Consider the following 19,545-nt stretch of genomic DNA (forward strand, 5'->3'; position numbering starts at 1 on the left):
CCTTCACATAACACAAGAACCAGGGGCCATCCAATGAAATTAATAGGCAGCATGTTTAAAATAAACGTAAGGAAGTACTTCTTCAAACAATGCACACTCAGCCAGTGGAACTTGCTGCCACTGGATTTTGTGAAGGCCAAAAGTATAACTGGGTTCAAAATAGAATTAGATAAATTCATGGAGAATAGGTTCATCAATGGCTATTAGCCAGGATGGTCAGGGATGCAGCCCCATGCTCTGGGTGTTCTTAAACTTTTGACTGTCAGAAGCTGGGCCTGGATGACAGGGGATGGTATCACTCGATAAATTGTCCTGTTCATTCTCTCTGAAGAATCTGACACCAGCCACTGCCAGAAGACAGGATACTGGGCTAGATGGACCATTGGTCTGACCCAGTATGTCCATTCTTATGTTCTTTTGAAAATCTGAATAACAAATGCATAAGATTTTGTTCCAGGGTGGGCTGCAGCCCGGGTTCCATCACAAACGCTTGTCTCCTTTCCTGATCCAGTCACCTAATATATTCATTCCCCCCAGTTCCTATCTCTCTGAGAGGAAGCTGAAATGAGACAAAGCATTATTAATCTGTATTGCACCGGTGTGGCCAAGTCAATATTAGTTCACTGATCTACATCGACTGTTCATCTGATTGCCAATATCTTATAACTACTCAAGCATCTTCTGTCCCAGAACTAGGGCAAGTCCCTACATTCAAACCTTGAATTTCTCCACCTTACTGTGTGGATGATCTCTGGTTGAACACTCATGAGAAATTGTGCTCCCAAGAGAGGCCATCTTGGTGAGTGGCACAAAGGAGTCCATGAGAGCCACATATGCATCAAATTGGAAGAGGTTTTTCATTTGGGCTCATTCTCACAGTTTATCACCCCATCACACATAAGTTACACATGTAGTGGACTATGTTCTGCACCTGAAATCATCAGGCCTCTCAAATTGATCTGTGAGAGATCACCTGGCCTCTATTTTGGCATTACCTTCGACAGTACATGTTTTTTTTCCAACTTTTCTTACCCTCTTGCATCTTGGTTTTGAAAGGCCTAACCAACACGTACACTCCTGTGCCACCTTCTGTATCTGTATGGGATTTAAAGTCATGGGAGCCACTTTTGAGCCTATAGGAATGACAACCTATGTTGTCTATGAAGATGGCATTTTTGGTTGTAATCACTTTCTCAAGGAGGGTTTCAGAACATCAAGCTCTTCTAGCTGAACCGCCTTTCACAGTCTTTCATAAGGAAGGTGTCCCTTAGGCCACATCCTAAGTTTATGCCTAATGTAGTGTCAGCCTTCCATCTGAACCAAATCATTCTGGTGTTTTTCCCAAAACCTCATTTGTCTGTGGCTGAAGAAGCACTACATATCTTGGAGGTTTGTAGAGTCCTGGCATTTTACTTGTACCACATTAGACCCTTCAGATCTTCCCCCAGACTCTTTGTGGACTATGCTGAAAGAACTTAGGGTCAATCAGTGTCATCTCAACAAATTCCCCATTAGTTTTCTGACTGTATCAAACTCTGAAGTCCCTCCTCCATGAGAATAATGACTCACTCCACGACTTCAGCTTTTATGAACAATTCTGCAATAGCTGATGTATGCAAGGCAGCAACATGCTTGTGCATACCTTCTCTACTCATTACGCCATCACTCAAGCCTCCTGTGATGATGCCACATGAAGACGGTGCCATAGCCGCTCTTCAAATGATCCAAAGTCCCACCGCCTGTAAGGGAACTACTGATGTGTCACCCATAGTGGAATGTATAGGTACACAATCACTCAAAGGAGAAAAAATGGTTACTTACCACTACAGTAGTAGTTGTTCTTTGAGGTGTGTTTGACACACACACATTCCACAAACCTTCCACTTTTCTTGTGACTTCGGACTTAACTTATGGCAGTACGAAGGAATAGAGAGGGAGGTAGCAGTCTTCCCCTTTTATGCCCTTGCTTGATAGCATGAGGAGAGAGGGGTGCACACACCACCTATTGGTACTGCTGGCAGAAGTCTCCAGCTCTGGCGCACTAGGTGGAATGTGTATGTCTCTGACTCTAGTAGACTATAGTGGAATGTGTATGTGCACAACAAACAACAACAGTTATTGTACAGGTTAGTAACTGTTGTTGTTTTTTAATGAAATGATGGGTGCAAGTCACAGAATAAGTGACTGTTGTGCACATCAGTATGTTGGGGAAACTACAGCTAATTCACTATACTGAGCTTTCAGTTAAGAATTTTGACAGGGAAATTAAACAGCTCACGAAAAACACTTCATAGATTGATGTCTGATGAGTTAATAACTACAAAGCAGAAAATTTTACTAGCCCGGAGGAAAAATTCAAAATATGCGACATACATATCCATAAAAAGGGGGAGCACAAGAGGGATTGGCAACATAATACAGAGCCTTGCACCTCTGAGTCTGACTCACACCTCTTCCTATTTGCTGTTTGGCAAGAGCATAGCCTCTTTGTACTGTGGTGTTTGCCAGACTTCCTGCAAGGGGGCAACATAATGCTTCCACAGCCCTTTAAACTAACCCTAATGCGCTGCAGTCCCAGCAAGTGTAGTGCAGCAGAAAGGGACTGAGATGTCACCATGCACTGCTCCAGTAGCAGAATAGAGCCTTCCCCTCAGATGTGCAGCTCCCTTTCTGTTCACCCAAACTAAGCTCTAGTGGCCACCATCAGGAAGGTCATTAGGGCGCATTTGAGGTAGTATAGGAAGTAGGAGAGGGAGCGGAGGCAGAGGGCAGGGTTCTATTAAGGTTCTTTCCAAGCATTTTATTCAGGAATATGGATATGTGACCAAGCTTTTAAAAAAGATTTTAGAATAATATTTACTACTTTCATATAGTGCTTTACATCTTCACTGTGTTTTTCAATATTAATTAATTTAATTAGACATGAAATGTCATTTCAGACTTCTTACTGTAGTGTGTACTTTGTGCTTACAGACTCTCAGAGCTTCTGGGAAGATCTACATGCTCTTTTTTATGGTGGTCATCTTTCTGGGCTCATTTTATCTGGTCAACTTGATCCTGGCTGTAGTAGCAATGGCATATGAAGAGCAGAACAAAGCTACTATTGCTGAAACTGAGGCAAAGGAAAGGAAGTTTCGGGAAGCCATGGAACTGTTAAAAAAAGAGCAAGAGGTCCATGAACTGTTCCGTTGTTAAAATTAGGCAATCTCCACCTACAGTATATAATATTGATAATGAAATTTATCAGTCACTCCTTATCTTTGAGTGTGTATAAACAATGACTCCATGGTCACCGATGAGAAGAGGTGCCAACTACTATCTTATTCAAAGTTATCAGACTGCTGCCTAGAGTAATAGGAATGATTCCTTATTTGTTGGTAAATTGTAGCTGTGAGGAGTGAACAGCAGAACATAACATTAGTCCATGGTACTGTAAGCAAATTGATATTATTAAGTATGTCTAAAATTCCACCAATCTATAGTTTCCACAGAGACACATGAACATTTTTGTATTCCTCTGCTGTGCTGTTATATGCTTGTGAGTAGGCTGGGTATTGAGATATACAATAATTTTGTTCTTTGACTGCTTTAGAGTTAGATCCAAAGCCCATTGAAGTAAATGAAAAGACTCTAGTTGACTTCAATGGCTCAAGCGCCTAGAGAGCAGAATTCTTGTATAGAAAAATATCACTGAAAACTTAACACAAATTGTGATTTTCAGTGTTTAAGCCCTCATATTGGGAAGTGGATAGATTATGCAGAATCAGGTTAAAAATTGAGTATTTTTACAGTAAGCAAAAATGTAGTGAGTGTACAAAAATGGAAGTTGAACCACATGAATAGTCCAGACTGTTATATTTTGTCTCCGATAGGGGCTATTACCTGTTTGCACATAAACACGCAGCATGTAACTACTTGTTCAGGACTCTATGTGGAGTGGGAAATCCTTCCTAATTCCTGCTGTGATCAGCTTGCACCAAACACAAGGAGTGTTGGTATTTTAACAATCTATATGAAATGATAATTGTTAACAAGAAAGAATTACAGAACACAGCAATCTTTTCCCTTACGCAGATGCTAATTGTGCAACTATAATATCAGCTATGGTTTTGTTTGTTTAATTTTAGGCATTGGCTGATAAAGGAAATGATACAATGTCACTTTGCTCTTTTGAAATCTCGTCTTTACCCTCAAAAGAAGTCAAAGATAGAAGCAACTTGAGAAAGAAAAATAAGTCCTTAGGGATAGAAGATTATGGGGAAGATCAAAAAATTCCCAAATCACAGTCCAGTGACGATCAACGAAAGTCGGTAATTCATTGTGTAAATTCAAGAATTGCTCAAAAGTACAAATAAAACCCCATTAAGAAACAGTAGGCTGTATTTATAGATATAAGCTAACATCCGCTTCTTCAATATTTAAAAAAAAAATCTCTTTTGGGGTGGGAAGAAAGCATATAATGTTACAATGCAAAAGTTAAACTTTTGAGAAAGTTATGTGTGAAAGAGAAGGTATAATGAAAGTGAAGTGTCAGCCTTCATTGCAGAATTTTCTGTAAGAGAAGTAGTTTCATGAACATTTAAAAATATAAATAAAAAAAGCATTTCCTGCAGTATTAGGAAATAAAACAAAACTGCATTGGAACTAGAATTCAATTAACATTCCATAAACAGTCTTTTGCAAAAATAAAATCAATATTTAGTGAAATGGAGTTACATGGATTACCAGAGATTCCTGCTTCAGCTGATAGGATTTCAATAACTGTCATTTAAAATCTAAATTAAATCCTTTTTGAGTAACTTTAAATAAAGGGGGACTTATGGATCTTCTATGGTTGATGGGAGAACTCAAAATCTTTATCATTCCCCAAAAATGTATTGCTTGATGTGCCATTTCCCCCTTTTTCCTTTTTTGGGGCTTTTAGACTCTTCTTGGTCTTACTTATGGTGCCAGTGCAAATCAAATGAAGCACAGGCTCAGCCATGGAAGCATATTCAATTTCCAGATATCTGGCAGAGACGTTGGCTCCAAAGCTGATTTTGGTTGTGATGAGATCAGCAGTGCTGGGGAAAATGAAATCCAGCGTGGGTCACCGTTGGTTGCACGGACTGGAAGACTACCGAGTGTGCAAAGTCAAATGAGCCATAGTTCTTACCCTGCTACTCCTAACTGCATGCAGAATGGCAAGTGCAACAGCACAGATGGTTACAATGGCGTGGTTTCATTAATGGGAGGAGGAAGCACCAGGGCATACAGTCTAGAACCACCTGCTCCTGAAGGGTTATTGCTCCCTCCAGTTATGGAAAACCCTAGAATAGGTGATTTGGTAAGAAAAGTGCAATTTTAAAAACATGTACTTCATATTATGTTTTCCTCCAGAAGCATAAGGTTTTCTGTGGTTTCTTTACGTACTTCAACATATTGAACATCCACAAAAACACCGTAAGGCAGGACCTATTGAAGAAGATCTGCTCTCTGCTACGCTATTTTAAATCTGGAGTAACTCCAGTGAAGTTGAGAACAGAATCTGAACCAGTGTGAGCATCGTGGACCAAATTCATCATTTGAATAAGAAGCTACAACTTCACTGATGTAAATGGATCTGCATTTGCTTAATCCGGCAGTGAAAGTGGCCACATGAGTTTAACACAGCTCTCATGCTACTCACAAGTGTTGTTAAAGTGGTCAAAGTATTTCCATTCTAAACTGCCTTTTTCACCTGTTCAGAACTTTTGCAAACTTACTTTTCAGGCACCTGAAATTTTCTAGGTCTGGTCTCTGCCAAGTGGTGAAAAATTTGAGCAAAATGAGTTCAGCCATTTTTGAATATGAAAAATAATTATTGTGATCTTTTTTGAGCAGCTCTTGTGCTGAAATGGTTTGCAATAGAAAGATATAATTTGGCATGAAAATACTCCTTAGTGAAAATAAGTGATCCTTGGTATTCCGATGAAAATCCACTTTTGTTTGGAGAATTTATGATGGTTTGAAAATTGTACTCTGCCTGTAATATAACCACTTTTAATAATCTCTCAGTGCACTAAAGCAAAAAGCTGCACTGTACATGGATGTGTGTTAGATTTTGGATCTTTTTAAAAAGTTTTATGTGGGATTTCAGAAATTTTGGAGAGTGTGTGAAAATTTTCCCCAGTGGGGATGAGACGAATAGGCAGGACATAGGGAGAAGCAATAAAACAGGCTGAGGAGAGCTGGTGCTGTAAAAAGAAAATCATATATGCACAATGGGAGATCTGCAACCTGTTGATCCTCCTCTAGGATAAAAGAGTTGAGAAGATAGGGAGTGGGAAAAATGTGCAAAATTTTAGGACTTATGGGTTGTCATTGCATTTATCTAGCCCTAGTTGAAAGCATACAAACCCATTACATTTGTATATGATTCCAACCCAAATCCATGAAGAGAGGGGAGGAGAGGGAGGTCAGGATAACAAAATTAATAGAATATTATAGCATACACTATCTGCTTGGGCACATGTGTGTAACATGCCAGGTGTTTCATGATGTGTAGAAACACTACAGATAAATTCAGGATAGGAAATTCAGAAGGCTCAATAAAAGAGGAATTGTAGATAGGCAGAATCTCTTTAACCAAATTGAAATTTGTGCAGAAGTCTGGAATGCACATACCCTGGGAACTTGAACTGCCACAAGGGATTAGGGCCTTCATTTTACATCTCATTCTAAATGGCTGAGGGAGGCCCATTTATTTCACTGCATGTCTTCATTCATATTAATCTCCACAGCTACCCCATCTGCCTGTTACTTCACTCTGTTTTGTGGTATTTTACTAACCATGTTTACTTCTTTAAGCAGAGCCCTTTATGTGATGAGGCGAGCAAGACGTATTTGGCCCCTCGTCTGTCAGTGGATTATTTTAATGAGCCACTTCAAAGACAAAGGGCAGCAAGTGCAATCAGTATCATTACCAGTGTCCTGGAGGGTAAGTCATTTCTCATCATTTTTTTATTCAAACCTGAGCATATGTTGATGTGAAAGATCAGAATGTCATCAAAATGTCAACAGTAAAAAATTTAAAGTTGTTAATAGAGCCTTTGTAGATGCTAAAGTTAGGAAATTCCAGAATTAATGTTGCCTATGCAGCCTTAATTTGGCTCCCTTGTGAATATGTGTTATAAAACAGTCTTTAATTACATGATTAGACTTTTTATTCTACAGGACTCTCACCTCATTCAGTGCACAGGATGGACAGTGAATGAGATAGGGGTAGCAGAAGGAGAAAGGTCGTTCTCTCGTGTTTAAGGCACCGGAGCTGGATACAAGAGAGCTGAGTTCTATTCTTGACTTTGCCATAGTCTGTGATATTGGGAAAGACTATCATATGCACGTGCTCAAGGGAGCCAAATAAAGATTGCACAGGCAAAATTAATTCTGTCGTTTCCAGACTTTTCAGTGCTTGACTTTGCCATCTTAAAATTCTTTTAATTTAGTTTTTATACATAATTCTAGATGGGTCTGCTAGTGTCACCTATTATTAAGGTTACCTGACACATCTCATTATAAGATTCTGTTCCAGCTGCTTATAACTTTGCCAAACATTAATCTTTTGGGCTGAAATCTTATATGCTGGGTGTGACTGATCAATTTTGGAAAATTTCAGCTGTAACAGTTTAGCCATTTCTGAAAAAAAAGGTTAGGGAAAAAAACGTTTGGTTTGCCCATGTTAAAAAATTCTGGTAACCTTTTATTTGAGAAGCTCTCGTTCCCCCCATTCTTTGAATAGAGATTTGAAATTTGGTAGGGGCTATGTAGGCTATATGAAAAAAACAGGTGTGGGGATAAGAGAGGTGGCCTGGAGTTTAGGAGTAATTTCCAACTGACTGGGCTGAGTGTATTTGTAACAATTTTGTACCCATTCTTTGTTAGTTGTCATACTGTAGCATTAGCAAGAGCTTGAAATATAGTGGCTCTCCCCCACTACATGAGGCATTATATTCCCTCCGTTGTTCTGCCAGTCTTTTAAATCACTTTTTGGTAGATTATCGGAAATAGTAAATAAATAACATTAACAAAAGCATTGGGAGAGGTGAAAATTTGAAGCAGTACCTGCAAAGCAACTGTCATGACCTGTCCCTTCCCTGGCATACTTTGTTCAACATCAGCGTCTCTAGGTTGCTAGTACGGCCTTTCACCCAGGGGTGCTGGAACAATTTGTATAGTGGGCATGCTGAGAGCCATTCAACCAAACGGTAAACTCTAGTTCCCGCACCTATGCTTTTATCCCTCTAATCTCCCTCTTAGACATTTGCCTGTAAATATCAGGTGATCCCTCTATTTCAGGGGACCTGAAGGTCTCTTCAGAATCCCCCAGTTGACTATACCTCCAACTTTTGGTTTTGAAAAACCACTACCCTTTTATTTCACCAGACTAAACATAACAAACATAACAATAGCCTTCAGAACCGTCATGTTTCTTATTTCACTAGGGGAAACCTAATCTTATAGGAGTCTGGCTGTGTGCTTCCTTGCCTGACCACAGTCTAGCTCTATGCCCCCACTGTGATCCTGCTCCTTCTGACCCCAGTAACCAAATGAACATCCTTCAAATTCAACCCCCCCACCCCAAAGTTCCAAATGATGGAACTTCCATCCAGGAGCCAAGCCTCTATGTCTCTGTATATACAACAGCATATGTGCTTTTTGGTCTTTGTCCCACCTGTAAATAGTGGATAATAATACCTCCTCATCTTGTGAAAATCAATTGTTTGTGAAGCACTCAGATGCTTTAATAATGCTTTTTAAATATAGGGTTTTGTTGGTTATTGTTTTTGTTTGTTTTGTTGGTGTATGTAATCTCTATAATAAAATCCCAAGGATGTCATTCTGTTTGTTACTCTGAAGCCTAGAATGTCTATAAAGTCAGTGTGAGCATGGCTGAGCACTCTTTTTTGTTCAGAATATCACCAGGTTGAATCATCACTGGGTTTTGCGGTCTCTTGCTGTAAACTTTTGAAGTTTTCAGTCATTTTGACTTTATGAATTATACCCATGCTGTGTTTGGCTACAGTATCTATGTATCTATGCCATGCCAAGAGTCCTAGACCATTGTGATATCAGAGGTAATTCAAACAATCACCCTTACTTTACAGCTAGTTTACATTCAACAATTTCATTGGTGCTATGAGGGAGACTGCACAGATGGCGGATTACTTGGCCCAGCTACCAAACCTGTGTGCCTAACTACCACCCACACAAATCCACAAAACTCTCCCAGCACAATACAGCACACACAGAGATGAACAGAACCACCCACCCAATAACACAACCAGCACACACAATAACCCCAAATGTGATTCTGAAGCCTAGAATGTCTGTGGAGTCAGTGTGGAACAATGGAAACAGCTACAAGCATGGTTGAGAGCTCTTTTTGTTTGGAATATCACCAGGTTCAATCATCACTTGGATTTGCAGTCTGTCACTGTCTAGTTTTTAAGTTCTCAGCCATTTTAATCTTTTTTTACATACATGATTTTGTCAGCTACTACTATAAATGATATATGAGTATCCAGAATGATCATTTACTGCAGAGGTAATACACTTGCTGCCCAGTCTTCCCCAAAATAATGTAAATTACATTGTTTTAGTCAAATGAATGCTATACACCAGATGGAAGAATCACACCACTTTTTTCATCACTCTCAGATCCTTGAAAATAGCTGTTAACCTTACGTACAATTTCAACCAGCATTGTCCAGATCCACTGACAATTTGGAACCTAATAAATGTTACCTATGTGTATGTACTGAGTTTTGCCTCTAGTGAGATTTGGCTTTAAGCGAATCTAAAACTTTCCTAATATTCAGGTGTGATATCAGGTGAAGTGGATCAAATCAAAATTTAAGTGTAGTACAGGCATTTCACTTCAGCATTAATCAATCTCAGAGCTATTTATTGCATGCAGCATGGTCATTGGTGATGTTGCACACAAGATTTATGACATGTAAGTGGGGGAGAAAGCACAAAAGTAGTTTAAAGTTTTATATTCCTTGGTGCATCTGGAGCAAGGTTTTACCCCAGTCATATTTTCTAATGGTGTTGACAATAGGAGTGTATGTCTGACGAACAAAGGCCTGATCCAAAGCCTACAGAAGTTCAGTGGGTTTTGAATCAGATCTTACCTGAGGAGAATGAGTTTAAATACTAATTTGCTGGTCTAGGAAGGGTATTTAAAATGACTGCAGAGTGAGGGAGTGCCTACTATAGAAAATGAGTGATATAATTTCAGAAAGTATCAAGAAGAGTTCCCTGATCACTTGTGAAGTGATGGAATTTGGGGGTTTTTCCTGTGCTTTCATTAGTTGCAGTTCTTCTTTTGCCACTTCTTCTCAGCACTGATTACCTGGTTATTGCTTTGTTTTTTGTTTGTCATTAAGAACTTGAAGAATCACAACAGAAATACCCTCCATGCTTGAAAGATTTTGCCCTAAAGTATCTTGTATGGGACTGTTGTCCACTATGGTTGAGAATCAAGAACAAAGTGAAAATTTTAGTAACGGATCCATTTACTGACCTCGCTATCACTGTTTGCATTGTGATGAATACTATCTTCATGGCACTAGAGCACTATAAAATGACACCCCCATTTAAATTCATGCTTCGAGTAGGCAACATGGTAAGTGAATTCTCACATTCTATATCAAGAATGAATTTATGGATATTTCTACCCAGAATACAAAGAATACTTATAAGAAAGAAAGCTTTTCTTTCTTTCTTTCTTTCTTTCTTTCGTTAACTTCACGGATATTGTTACTTTTGGTTTTCAGACATTCTAAACATCCTTTAGAATGCAGCAGAAAAGCTTTTATTGACAATGCATTATGTGAATACATGATAAAAGTAGGATCTGCTGTTCAGATTTCATTGACCTATCTATAGCTATGCTACTATATTTAAAGGAAGGTAGTCTAAAGAGAAGATGTGCTTATGGTACCCTTTTAGCTGACATGACTTACTGTTTCTTTGTCACAGGTCTTTACTGGCATTTTTACTGCAGAAATGATCTTGAAAATCGTTGCTCTAGATCCTTATTACTATTTTCAGCAGCGCTGGAATATTTTTGACAGCTTAATTGTCACCCTCAGCTTAATTGAATTGGGTTTACCTAAATCTAAAGGCAGAAAAGGAGGACGAATCATATCAGTTTTACGTTCTTTCAGACTGGTAATGTCTCATACTGATTCAATCTCATAAAAACTTTTGCATGAATATAATAGAGAGGATGTCAATGCCCCCCATTCAGTGCAAGGAAAATTAATTTGTAAAGCCTCAGTACTAGAAATGGGAAAGACATTTTGCCAGATTTCAAACCCATTTGGATTTGACTGAAACTAATACAGCATTTGTATTTTACTTGGAGATGGTTAAAAACATATGGAGTGAAGGAGGTAGAAAAAAACCCCAACATTAATATATAGTGAAAGCTGGAGCAGAGAATAAACAGAATGAAAAGCAAAAGCAGAGAAACTAAGAAAGAAGAAGCAGAGCTGGAGATGGAGAAAAATTGTAATAGGCATTATTTATATTATATAATCGCTAGGCACATCTACTAGCCTGAGTTTTAGAGAGGTGGCTGGTTTATCTATCCATATAATATAGATCAGTCTTTTTTTTAGCTAGAAACTTTGGCATCAATAGGACTATTCACATGTTCAAAATTAAGCATATGCTTAAGGTGTTTTGCTGGTTATGTGCCTTGTATACTATGGTGATGGATGGCAAACAAAACTCAAGATAGGTACTTGGCCTGGTTTCTAGAGGTGCTGAACATCCATAACTCCTAGTAACTTAGAGTTGTGGGTCTAAAATTTAGACCATTTGCATATAAAAGTTTGATTATTGTAAATGCAAATCAAGTACAAATGAGGTTAATCAGGAAGGTTATTAAAGTTTTGTTTCCAGGAGACATGGAAATATTGGAAGAATGAAATCTGCCAATATGCTGTCCCCCAAGATTATTTCCTGAGACATTCAAATTACAAGTTGGTAATAAATTATTAGTAGGGGTAATAATAATCATTTATGTTATGGAAGTGTGCAAAGACAACCACCAGGATTAGGGCCTCATTGGGCTGGACTCTCTATAAAGATAGATAAGAAACAGTCATTACCCTGGAGCAAAAAGACACAAACAGATAAAGAGCGGGGGATAGTGATATAACACATATGCAAATCAGTATGTCTATATTGCATTGATCATATATAGACTTTAAAATACCCTACATTTCACAGTGTTTGAATAGTTTAAAATTTATATATAATGTTTTTAACTATTTTTAAACAATGCAATGTGAGGAATATCTAATCTTCTGTTATCTAATGCTATGTTTTATTTTTTACACAGCTGAGAGTCTTCAAGCTGGCAAAGTCCTGGCCAACTTTAAATACCCTCATTAAAATCATTGGTAACTCAGTGGGTGCCCTGGGTAACCTCACCCTGGTTCTAGCGATCATAGTCTTTATCTTCGCCGTGGTAGGAATGCAACTTTTTGGGGAAAAATATTTTGAAAAATGCTGTAAAATATCTGAGGATTTCAAGCCACGTTGGCATTTTATGGATTTTTTCCACTCATTCCTTATTATATTCCGAATTCTGTGTGGAGAATGGATTGAGACCATGTGGGATTGTATGGTGGTAGCTGATAAACCACTATGCCTTCTAGTCTTCTTGCTCGTCATGGTGATAGGAAACCTAGTGGTGAGTTTCCAGCTATTTTTCTGTTCTTATTGCATATATAGTATACGATATACTGACTTGTCTTTTTATCACTCAGTGGTAAGTCCCCAAAAGATTGGTAAAGAGGTCACACTATGTTGTGCTCTAGAAAATCCCGTTTGTCTTTCACCTTTAGAACTCCTGTTAATATTTAAGTAAGACACTTTCAGTAGTGTAGCAATGAACTCTTTCATATGACAGTGTTCATTCCAGGGAGGAATAATTTTCTAACAGGAAAAAAAAATACTGGCAAGAATTTATTTTCTTATCAGGAGTTTGGTGTAAATTATCACTAAGCGTATGATTATCAAAACTTGTGTCTGCACCGCGTTCTTTGCAATCAGCCCCTGGACCCATATGTAGCCACACTGAAATCAGAATTCTGCCAGTACATAGCTCAATGCAGGCTCATAATTCAGGTCTCTTTAGATGCCAGACATTGGCTCTACTTCTCCTCTCTTTTACACTAGGCTAAATCAGGAGTAACTACATGGAAATCAGTGTAATTACACTACTGTATAAGTAGCATACATAAAAGGAAATGCTGGCCCATTAACTCTGAGATGACATTTTCATTGCCAACTTGCTTTCTGCGTATCAGTGGAATCTTTTTTTTTTTAAATTAAGATTTGATTATTTTTATTATTCCCACACAAAAATTAAGTTCATTTGGAGTTAAGGTTGAAAGCACATAAGAGTAGCTTAAGGGTACCAAACATTACAGGGATGTTTGTAATTACTCCTAAAACAAACATTACAAACCCAGGACATTCAGAGTTAATCAAAAACATCAGCTTGTGATGTTTACATGGCACCCCCACCACAGTCTCATATTTCAAAACACAATGCAAAATTAACTATATACAGTGAAAGACTCATGGGGTACAAGATCCAATTCTTCTCTTGCTTACACCAGTATAAATCCGGAGTACCTCAATCTGAGTTAACAGAGTTACACTGGTGCAAATGATAAGTGTCCCAGGACCAAAGATTCTCATTATATCTGTTATTTTAAAATTGTAGGTTGGAGCTGGCAGTCATCTCTTATCGTAAGAAGCTTAGTGCAATAAAACAAAACAATTTAAAGCTTTCAAAAACTTTATGTGGCAGGAGAAGGGGTAGCCATCTGGGGATAACTGTCTTGTCCAATACGAAGCTTCATAAATGATCATGGACTCCTACCACCTTGATCTTATGACAAAAGAACCGAACAGTCCACAAACAGTGAGGTAGTTGGACACTGGGACAACCACCCTAGGAGACTAGCTGCCAGTAGCTGGCCTGAACCTGCCAACCTCTTTGAGAGAGGGTTTATACCTGAATCCTGTTGCTCTTCCTCTGCTGCTGGGTTTCCTGAATCAAAGTTTCACCCAGAGCTGGCACTTTATCAGGGGAGAGTTTGGGGAAAGTCACAGAAGTAGAGTCAATGGACTTGTCTACAAGAACATTTAGTCTGTTTCAAAGCAGGTTAGATCAAAGCTCACTATGGACCTTTTAGTATGCAGTTACATGGTCCACAGGACATTTAAAGAGCAGCAACCTAATGTGGGGTAGATTTACACCCCAGCTTGATGTGAACTAACTGTTCATGTATACAAGTCCAGTGATACTAAAGCAAACTAGTCTTGCAGCATTTCCTGATGTTCCAATTATGGGTGTTCCCTTCTCACTACACAAAACACAGACCCTTCCATTGTGTCCCGGCCTGTCCCCCATCATATCCTGCTACTCCAAATCCCTATCCCACTGCCGCCACCCTATCCAACACATCTTGTGATTGTGATTTAGTGGTGAATGAAGGCAAGGAGACAGGAGATTTGGATTCTATTTCTAGCTTAATCACTGATTCACACTGTATCTTGCCCAATGTCACCTAATCTCTATCTCGCTTGGTTTCCCTAACAGTAAAATGGGAATGATATTTACTGTCCCTATAGCTCACTGGGATGTTGGAAGATGAATTAATGTTTCTCAAGAGCTTTGAGAGCCTGAGATGAAAGGTGCTATAGAAGGGCAGTACTATAATGAACAGGCTGGTATGTATTTACTGAATGAAATCAAGAACTCATCATCTGTGTCTCTTTGGTCCCTTACTGATTACAGAGATTCAGTTTTAACTTCAGTGGCATCTGTCATTGTAGAGTAAGAGGATCTGAGTTATATCACTGGAGTCGCTGTGAAATTTTAAGTTGGCATGGTTTTCAGTCTGCACATTTATAAAAAATCAGGCCCTATATACATATCACATTTAGCTTACAAAAGCTCAGCTGGGAATTCACTAACATCATAAACTAATCACTCTTTGTCCCTTCCTAGTCAATAGCATCTCACCTTCCACAACTTCTTACCTTTGCAGAGAAAGTTCCCCGCAGAGATGTCAGAATCAGGTGGACACAGTTCCCTAAGGAATTCTCTTCTAGTCCTTTCAGCGTCTGTCCTGACCTTGGGGAAATTTCTCAGTCTGGTCTTCTAGAGTCCCCATCCTCCCTTTGCTGAAGACATTTACTGGGGATGCACTGTTGGGGGCAATTCCCTTTGAGGTCAAAATCTCATACAGTTTCACCAGGTAACCACCAGATCTAGCAGTGGGAAGGTGGTTGCCCTCCCCCACTCCCACATGTTGAATGTCTCCTGATCCTCTATTTTGTTCCTGCCATCTTACCTGTTTTACAAGTGATGTTTCACGGGAGCATGTTGTTAGATTTTTGGGTTCTATTTTTTGCTCTCCCACTATCTCATTGTGTGGACTTAACAAAGTCACTCCATCTCTGTGCCTCCCCATCTGTAAACAAACCCAAACAGAGTTTCCTCATCTGTAAAATGAGGATAACAATGTTCCTTTGGCCCACAGGATGAGTGCCTGGTTATGAAAAAATCCATATTTGTCTAAATGGGATGACAAATGTATAGATCCACCACTCCATTACCCCTCCACTCTGAGCCCCGCCCACATATTCCTGGGACATGAGGCCAAAGAAGAAAATGTTTGTGGGAGCTTCTTAAAATATCGGCAGCACCAGATCTGCACCAGGATTTTAACGCAAAACATTCTGCCAGAGCTGTAATTCAAGGCTTACCAAATGACTTTAAAGGAATTTTACTTCTCTGTTCTCTCGATTTGCTCAGACTTCTCTAAAACCTGACCCAAACCTGAAATCAATGGAAAGACATCTGTTGAATTCAGTGAGCTTTTAGTCAGACCTTCATAAATGAAATTCCCTTTTGTTTCAACACCTTTTTTCAAGAATCTCGTTTAAAAAAATCACCCTTCAAACCCATACTGCAACTTCCAGGGCTTGTCTGTATACATTCCGTTGACGGTGTGCCCATGCCCCGTGCAGTCAAGTTCAGATTCTTTTGGCCAGCAGTGTCTGTTGGGACAATGCCTGCACCCTGAGTGTCTTTGTGCCTCCAAGTGAAGGGCATAAAGGGCAGGGTGACCCCAAGCACCACTCAGTTCCTTCTCGCCACCCCTGGCTCAGAGTCAGAACCCTGCAATATCTGAGTCTTTTCATTCACTGTGTGGCCGTATCATTCTTTGTAAATAGTTAGACATTACCTTAATGATTAGAGATAAGATCAGAATAGTGTTTCCATTTTTTCCTCTCCCACCTTCCCTGCTACAACAGTCTTATAACATTAGGATTCTGTATTGGCGAAGGAATTGAGGGGCAGTTGGGGTCGCCCTACACTTTATGCCTCCATTTGGAGGCATGAGAACACTCAGAGCACAGGTGTGACCCCCAATGGGCACTGCAGGCCAAAAGAATCTAGACTTCAGTGCAAAGGGCATGTGCACACCATCCGTGGAATGTATATAGACAGCTCATCTCAAAAAACCACAGTTACTTTAAGGTAAGTACCCATTTCATCCCCCTTTTATCTTAAAATGAATATAGAAATAGGTTTTCCTCCCAAATTTCTGGCCCCCTCCTCTGGAAAACCCTGGAGGAAAAACCATGATTCTATAACTGCTGATTTAACCACCTCCACCACTATATTTGGAGCAACATATTCATCATCTAACTGGATATACATTTTATAGTGCCGCCTGCAATCAAATTGACTCTGCCTAAGGGGAGTAAGTCCTAGAATATTCTTCATTACAATGCTACAAAGTTGATAGACACACTGAGCCTGATTCTGATCTCATATCCATGCAAATCAGAAGGAGCTCCACTCAGGTCTGGTGTAATTACACCTAGGTAAAATTGTTGTGAGACTAGTATCAGATCTTCATTATCCTGTACTAGGTCCAGACTGTGCCCTTACCCTACAATCCAGGCTGATAGCTCTATTGCACAAATCTCTTCAACACTGTTTTAACAATATTGTCCTGTTAAAGGAACAGCACCCCCGTAATTAGTGTAGCTGTAATTTTATGTAATTGTCTCCTCCTTGTGGGATTGATGGAGTACTGTGATACACCAATTTTTTTATTAATCTTTTTCGTGTTTCAGTTAAATTGTGTGATTTTTATACATATCCCTGTATTGGCAATAAGGTCATCATTTTATGCTACACAAAATCTACTTTTTTTTCTTTTGAGGATCATGGAAACATATACATTTGTGAGAGCCAAATATGCTGCATGAAAAATAATTTGCTAAACAATCATTTCATTTTGTCTTGTTAAGGTTGGTGCATTAAGAAAAAATTGTTTAGAAACTGGCTAATCTTCAAGCCATTATTTACATTTCAAAATTATATTGCCATGATTTTCTTTTTATTTCAATTATTTTCAGGTTCTCAACCTGTTCATTGCACTACTGCTGAACTCCTTCAGTGCTGACAACCTCCAAGCACCCGAAGATGATGGAGAGATGAACAATCTTAAGATTGCATTTGCTCGGATCCACAGGGGACTTTACCTGGTGAAACACGCAACATGGCATTACTGTTGTGGACAGTGCCAGCATCCAAAGAAAGCTGCCAAAAAGAAAAAGAAATTAGCTGCCAAGAACACATGTGTGAAGGCTCGGAAAGAAGGGAAAAATTGTAAAGAAAATCACAGTAACAATGGGACTGAGAAAAATGGGGACAAATGCTCAGTTAGCATTCTTGAAGATTTTATCACCAACCCCAACAAGTTTGTCTGTGTCCCTATTGCTGAGGCAGAGTCTGATAGTGAACATTATGAAGAAGATGATGATAAGCCAACAACATTCTCAGAAATTGAGTTCTCTAAACAGGTAAGAAGCATATACAGGGAGAATATGTTTGATACTAATGGGGTTTTTAATTTAGCAAAGCGTGATCCAGCTGCAGGAAGTTTAAGTTAAAAAAGTTCCAGCTGGAAATAAGGTTTAGAATTTTTAAAGTTAGGGTGATCAACCATTAGAAGAATTTACCAAGGATTAGGTAAATTCTCCATCACTTGGAGTCTTTAAGTCAAGATTGGATCACAAGTTGCTGGGCTTGATGCAGGAATTACTGGGTGAAATTCTACTGCCTGAGTTATGGACGAATTTATACTAGCTGATCACATTGGTCCATTCTGACCTTGAAATCTATGTTTGGCATCAGTAACCAGGCAGAGAGGAAATAATGTCAAGGGCTCAAGCTGTGAACTCGTAACAAGGAGACCTCTCTTTCTCTTCTGTCATCTCAGCAAAAAGATGGATGGGTTAAGAATGGAATGTAATGGAATGGAATCTTTCAAAGTTGGAAATCATGGAAATCAAGACTGAGGGGAAAAACAACTGAGGAGAGTTGGCAGTTTTTCAAAGGGACACTATTAAGGGCCCAAAAGCAAGCTATTGCGCTGGTTAGGAAAGATAGAAAATGTGGCAAAAGACCACCTTGGCTTAACTACGAGATCTTGCATGATCTAAAAAATAAAAAGGAGTCATATAAAAAATGGAAACTAGGACAGATTACAAAGGATGAATATAGGCAAACAACACAGGAATGCAGGGGCAAGATTAGAAAGGCAAAGGCACAAAATGAGCTCAAACTAGCTACAGGAATAAAGGGAAACAAGAAGACTTTTTATCAATACATTAGAAGCAAGAGGAAGACCAAAGACAGGGTAGGCCCACTGCTCAGTGAAGAGGGAGAAACAGTAACAGGAAACTTGGAAATGGCAGAGATGCTTAATGACTTCTTTGTTTCGGTCTTCACCGAGAAGTCTGAAGGAATGCCTAACATAGTGAATGCTAATGGGAAGGGGGTAGGTTTAGCAGATAAAATAAAAAAAGAACAAGTTAAAAATCACTTAGAAAAGTTAGATGCCTGCAAGTCACCAGGGCCTGATGAAATGCATCCTAGAATACTCAAGGAGCTACTAGAGGAGGTATCTGAGCCTCTAGCTATTATCTTTGGAAAATCATGGGAGATGGGAGAGATTCCAGAAGACTGGAAAAGGGCAAATATAGTGCCCATCTATAAAAAGGGAAATAAAAACAACCCAGGAAACTACAGACCGGTTAGTTTAACTTCTGTGCCAGGGAAGATAATGGAGCAAGTAATTAAGGAAATCATCTGCAAACACTTGGAAGGTGGTAAGGTGATAGGGAATAGCCAGCATGGATTTGTAAAGAACAAATCATGTCAAACCAATCTGATAGCTTTCTTTGATAGGATAACGAGTCTTGTGGATAAGGGAGAAGCTGTGGATGTGGTATACCTAGACTTTAGTAAGGCATTTGATAGGGTCTCGCATGATATTTTTATCGATAAACTAGGCAAATACAATTTAGATGGGGCTACTATAAGGTGGATGCCTAACTGGCTGGATAACCGTACTCAGAGAGTTGTTATTAATGGTTCCCAATCCTGCTGGAAAGGCATAACAA

At 39.2% G+C, this 19,545-nt stretch overlaps 1 protein-coding gene across 2 annotated transcripts in view; it reads left to right on the forward strand.

Annotated features, from left to right (window-relative positions):
• LOC112104513 (sodium channel protein type 5 subunit alpha-like) overlaps positions 1-19,545 on the forward strand; it is an 83,987-nt gene that overhangs the window by 20,204 nt on the left and 44,238 nt on the right. The window contains exons 9-17 of one of the 2 annotated variants that reach the window (XM_026652028.1): positions 2,974-3,171; positions 4,128-4,310; positions 4,925-5,326; positions 6,829-6,958; positions 10,410-10,648; positions 11,005-11,196; positions 12,377-12,730; positions 17,494-17,927; positions 18,775-18,779. In XM_026652028.1, the coding sequence (XP_026507813.1) occupies positions 2,974-3,171; positions 4,128-4,310; positions 4,925-5,326; positions 6,829-6,958; positions 10,410-10,648; positions 11,005-11,196; positions 12,377-12,730; positions 17,494-17,927; positions 18,775-18,779 (2,137 nt within the window). Of the gene's footprint in view, positions 1-2,973; positions 3,172-4,127; positions 4,311-4,924; positions 5,327-6,828; positions 6,959-10,409; positions 10,649-11,004; positions 11,197-12,376; positions 12,731-17,493; positions 17,941-18,774; positions 18,780-19,545 lie in introns of both variants that reach the window. The other variant, XM_026652027.1, reaches the window with a different exon arrangement.

This window comes from Terrapene carolina, unplaced genomic scaffold (genome assembly GCF_002925995.2).
Source record: "Terrapene carolina triunguis isolate 2854851 unplaced genomic scaffold, T_m_triunguis-2.0 Scaffold111, whole genome shotgun sequence".
NCBI classification, from domain to species: domain Eukaryota; kingdom Metazoa; phylum Chordata; order Testudines; family Emydidae; genus Terrapene; species Terrapene triunguis.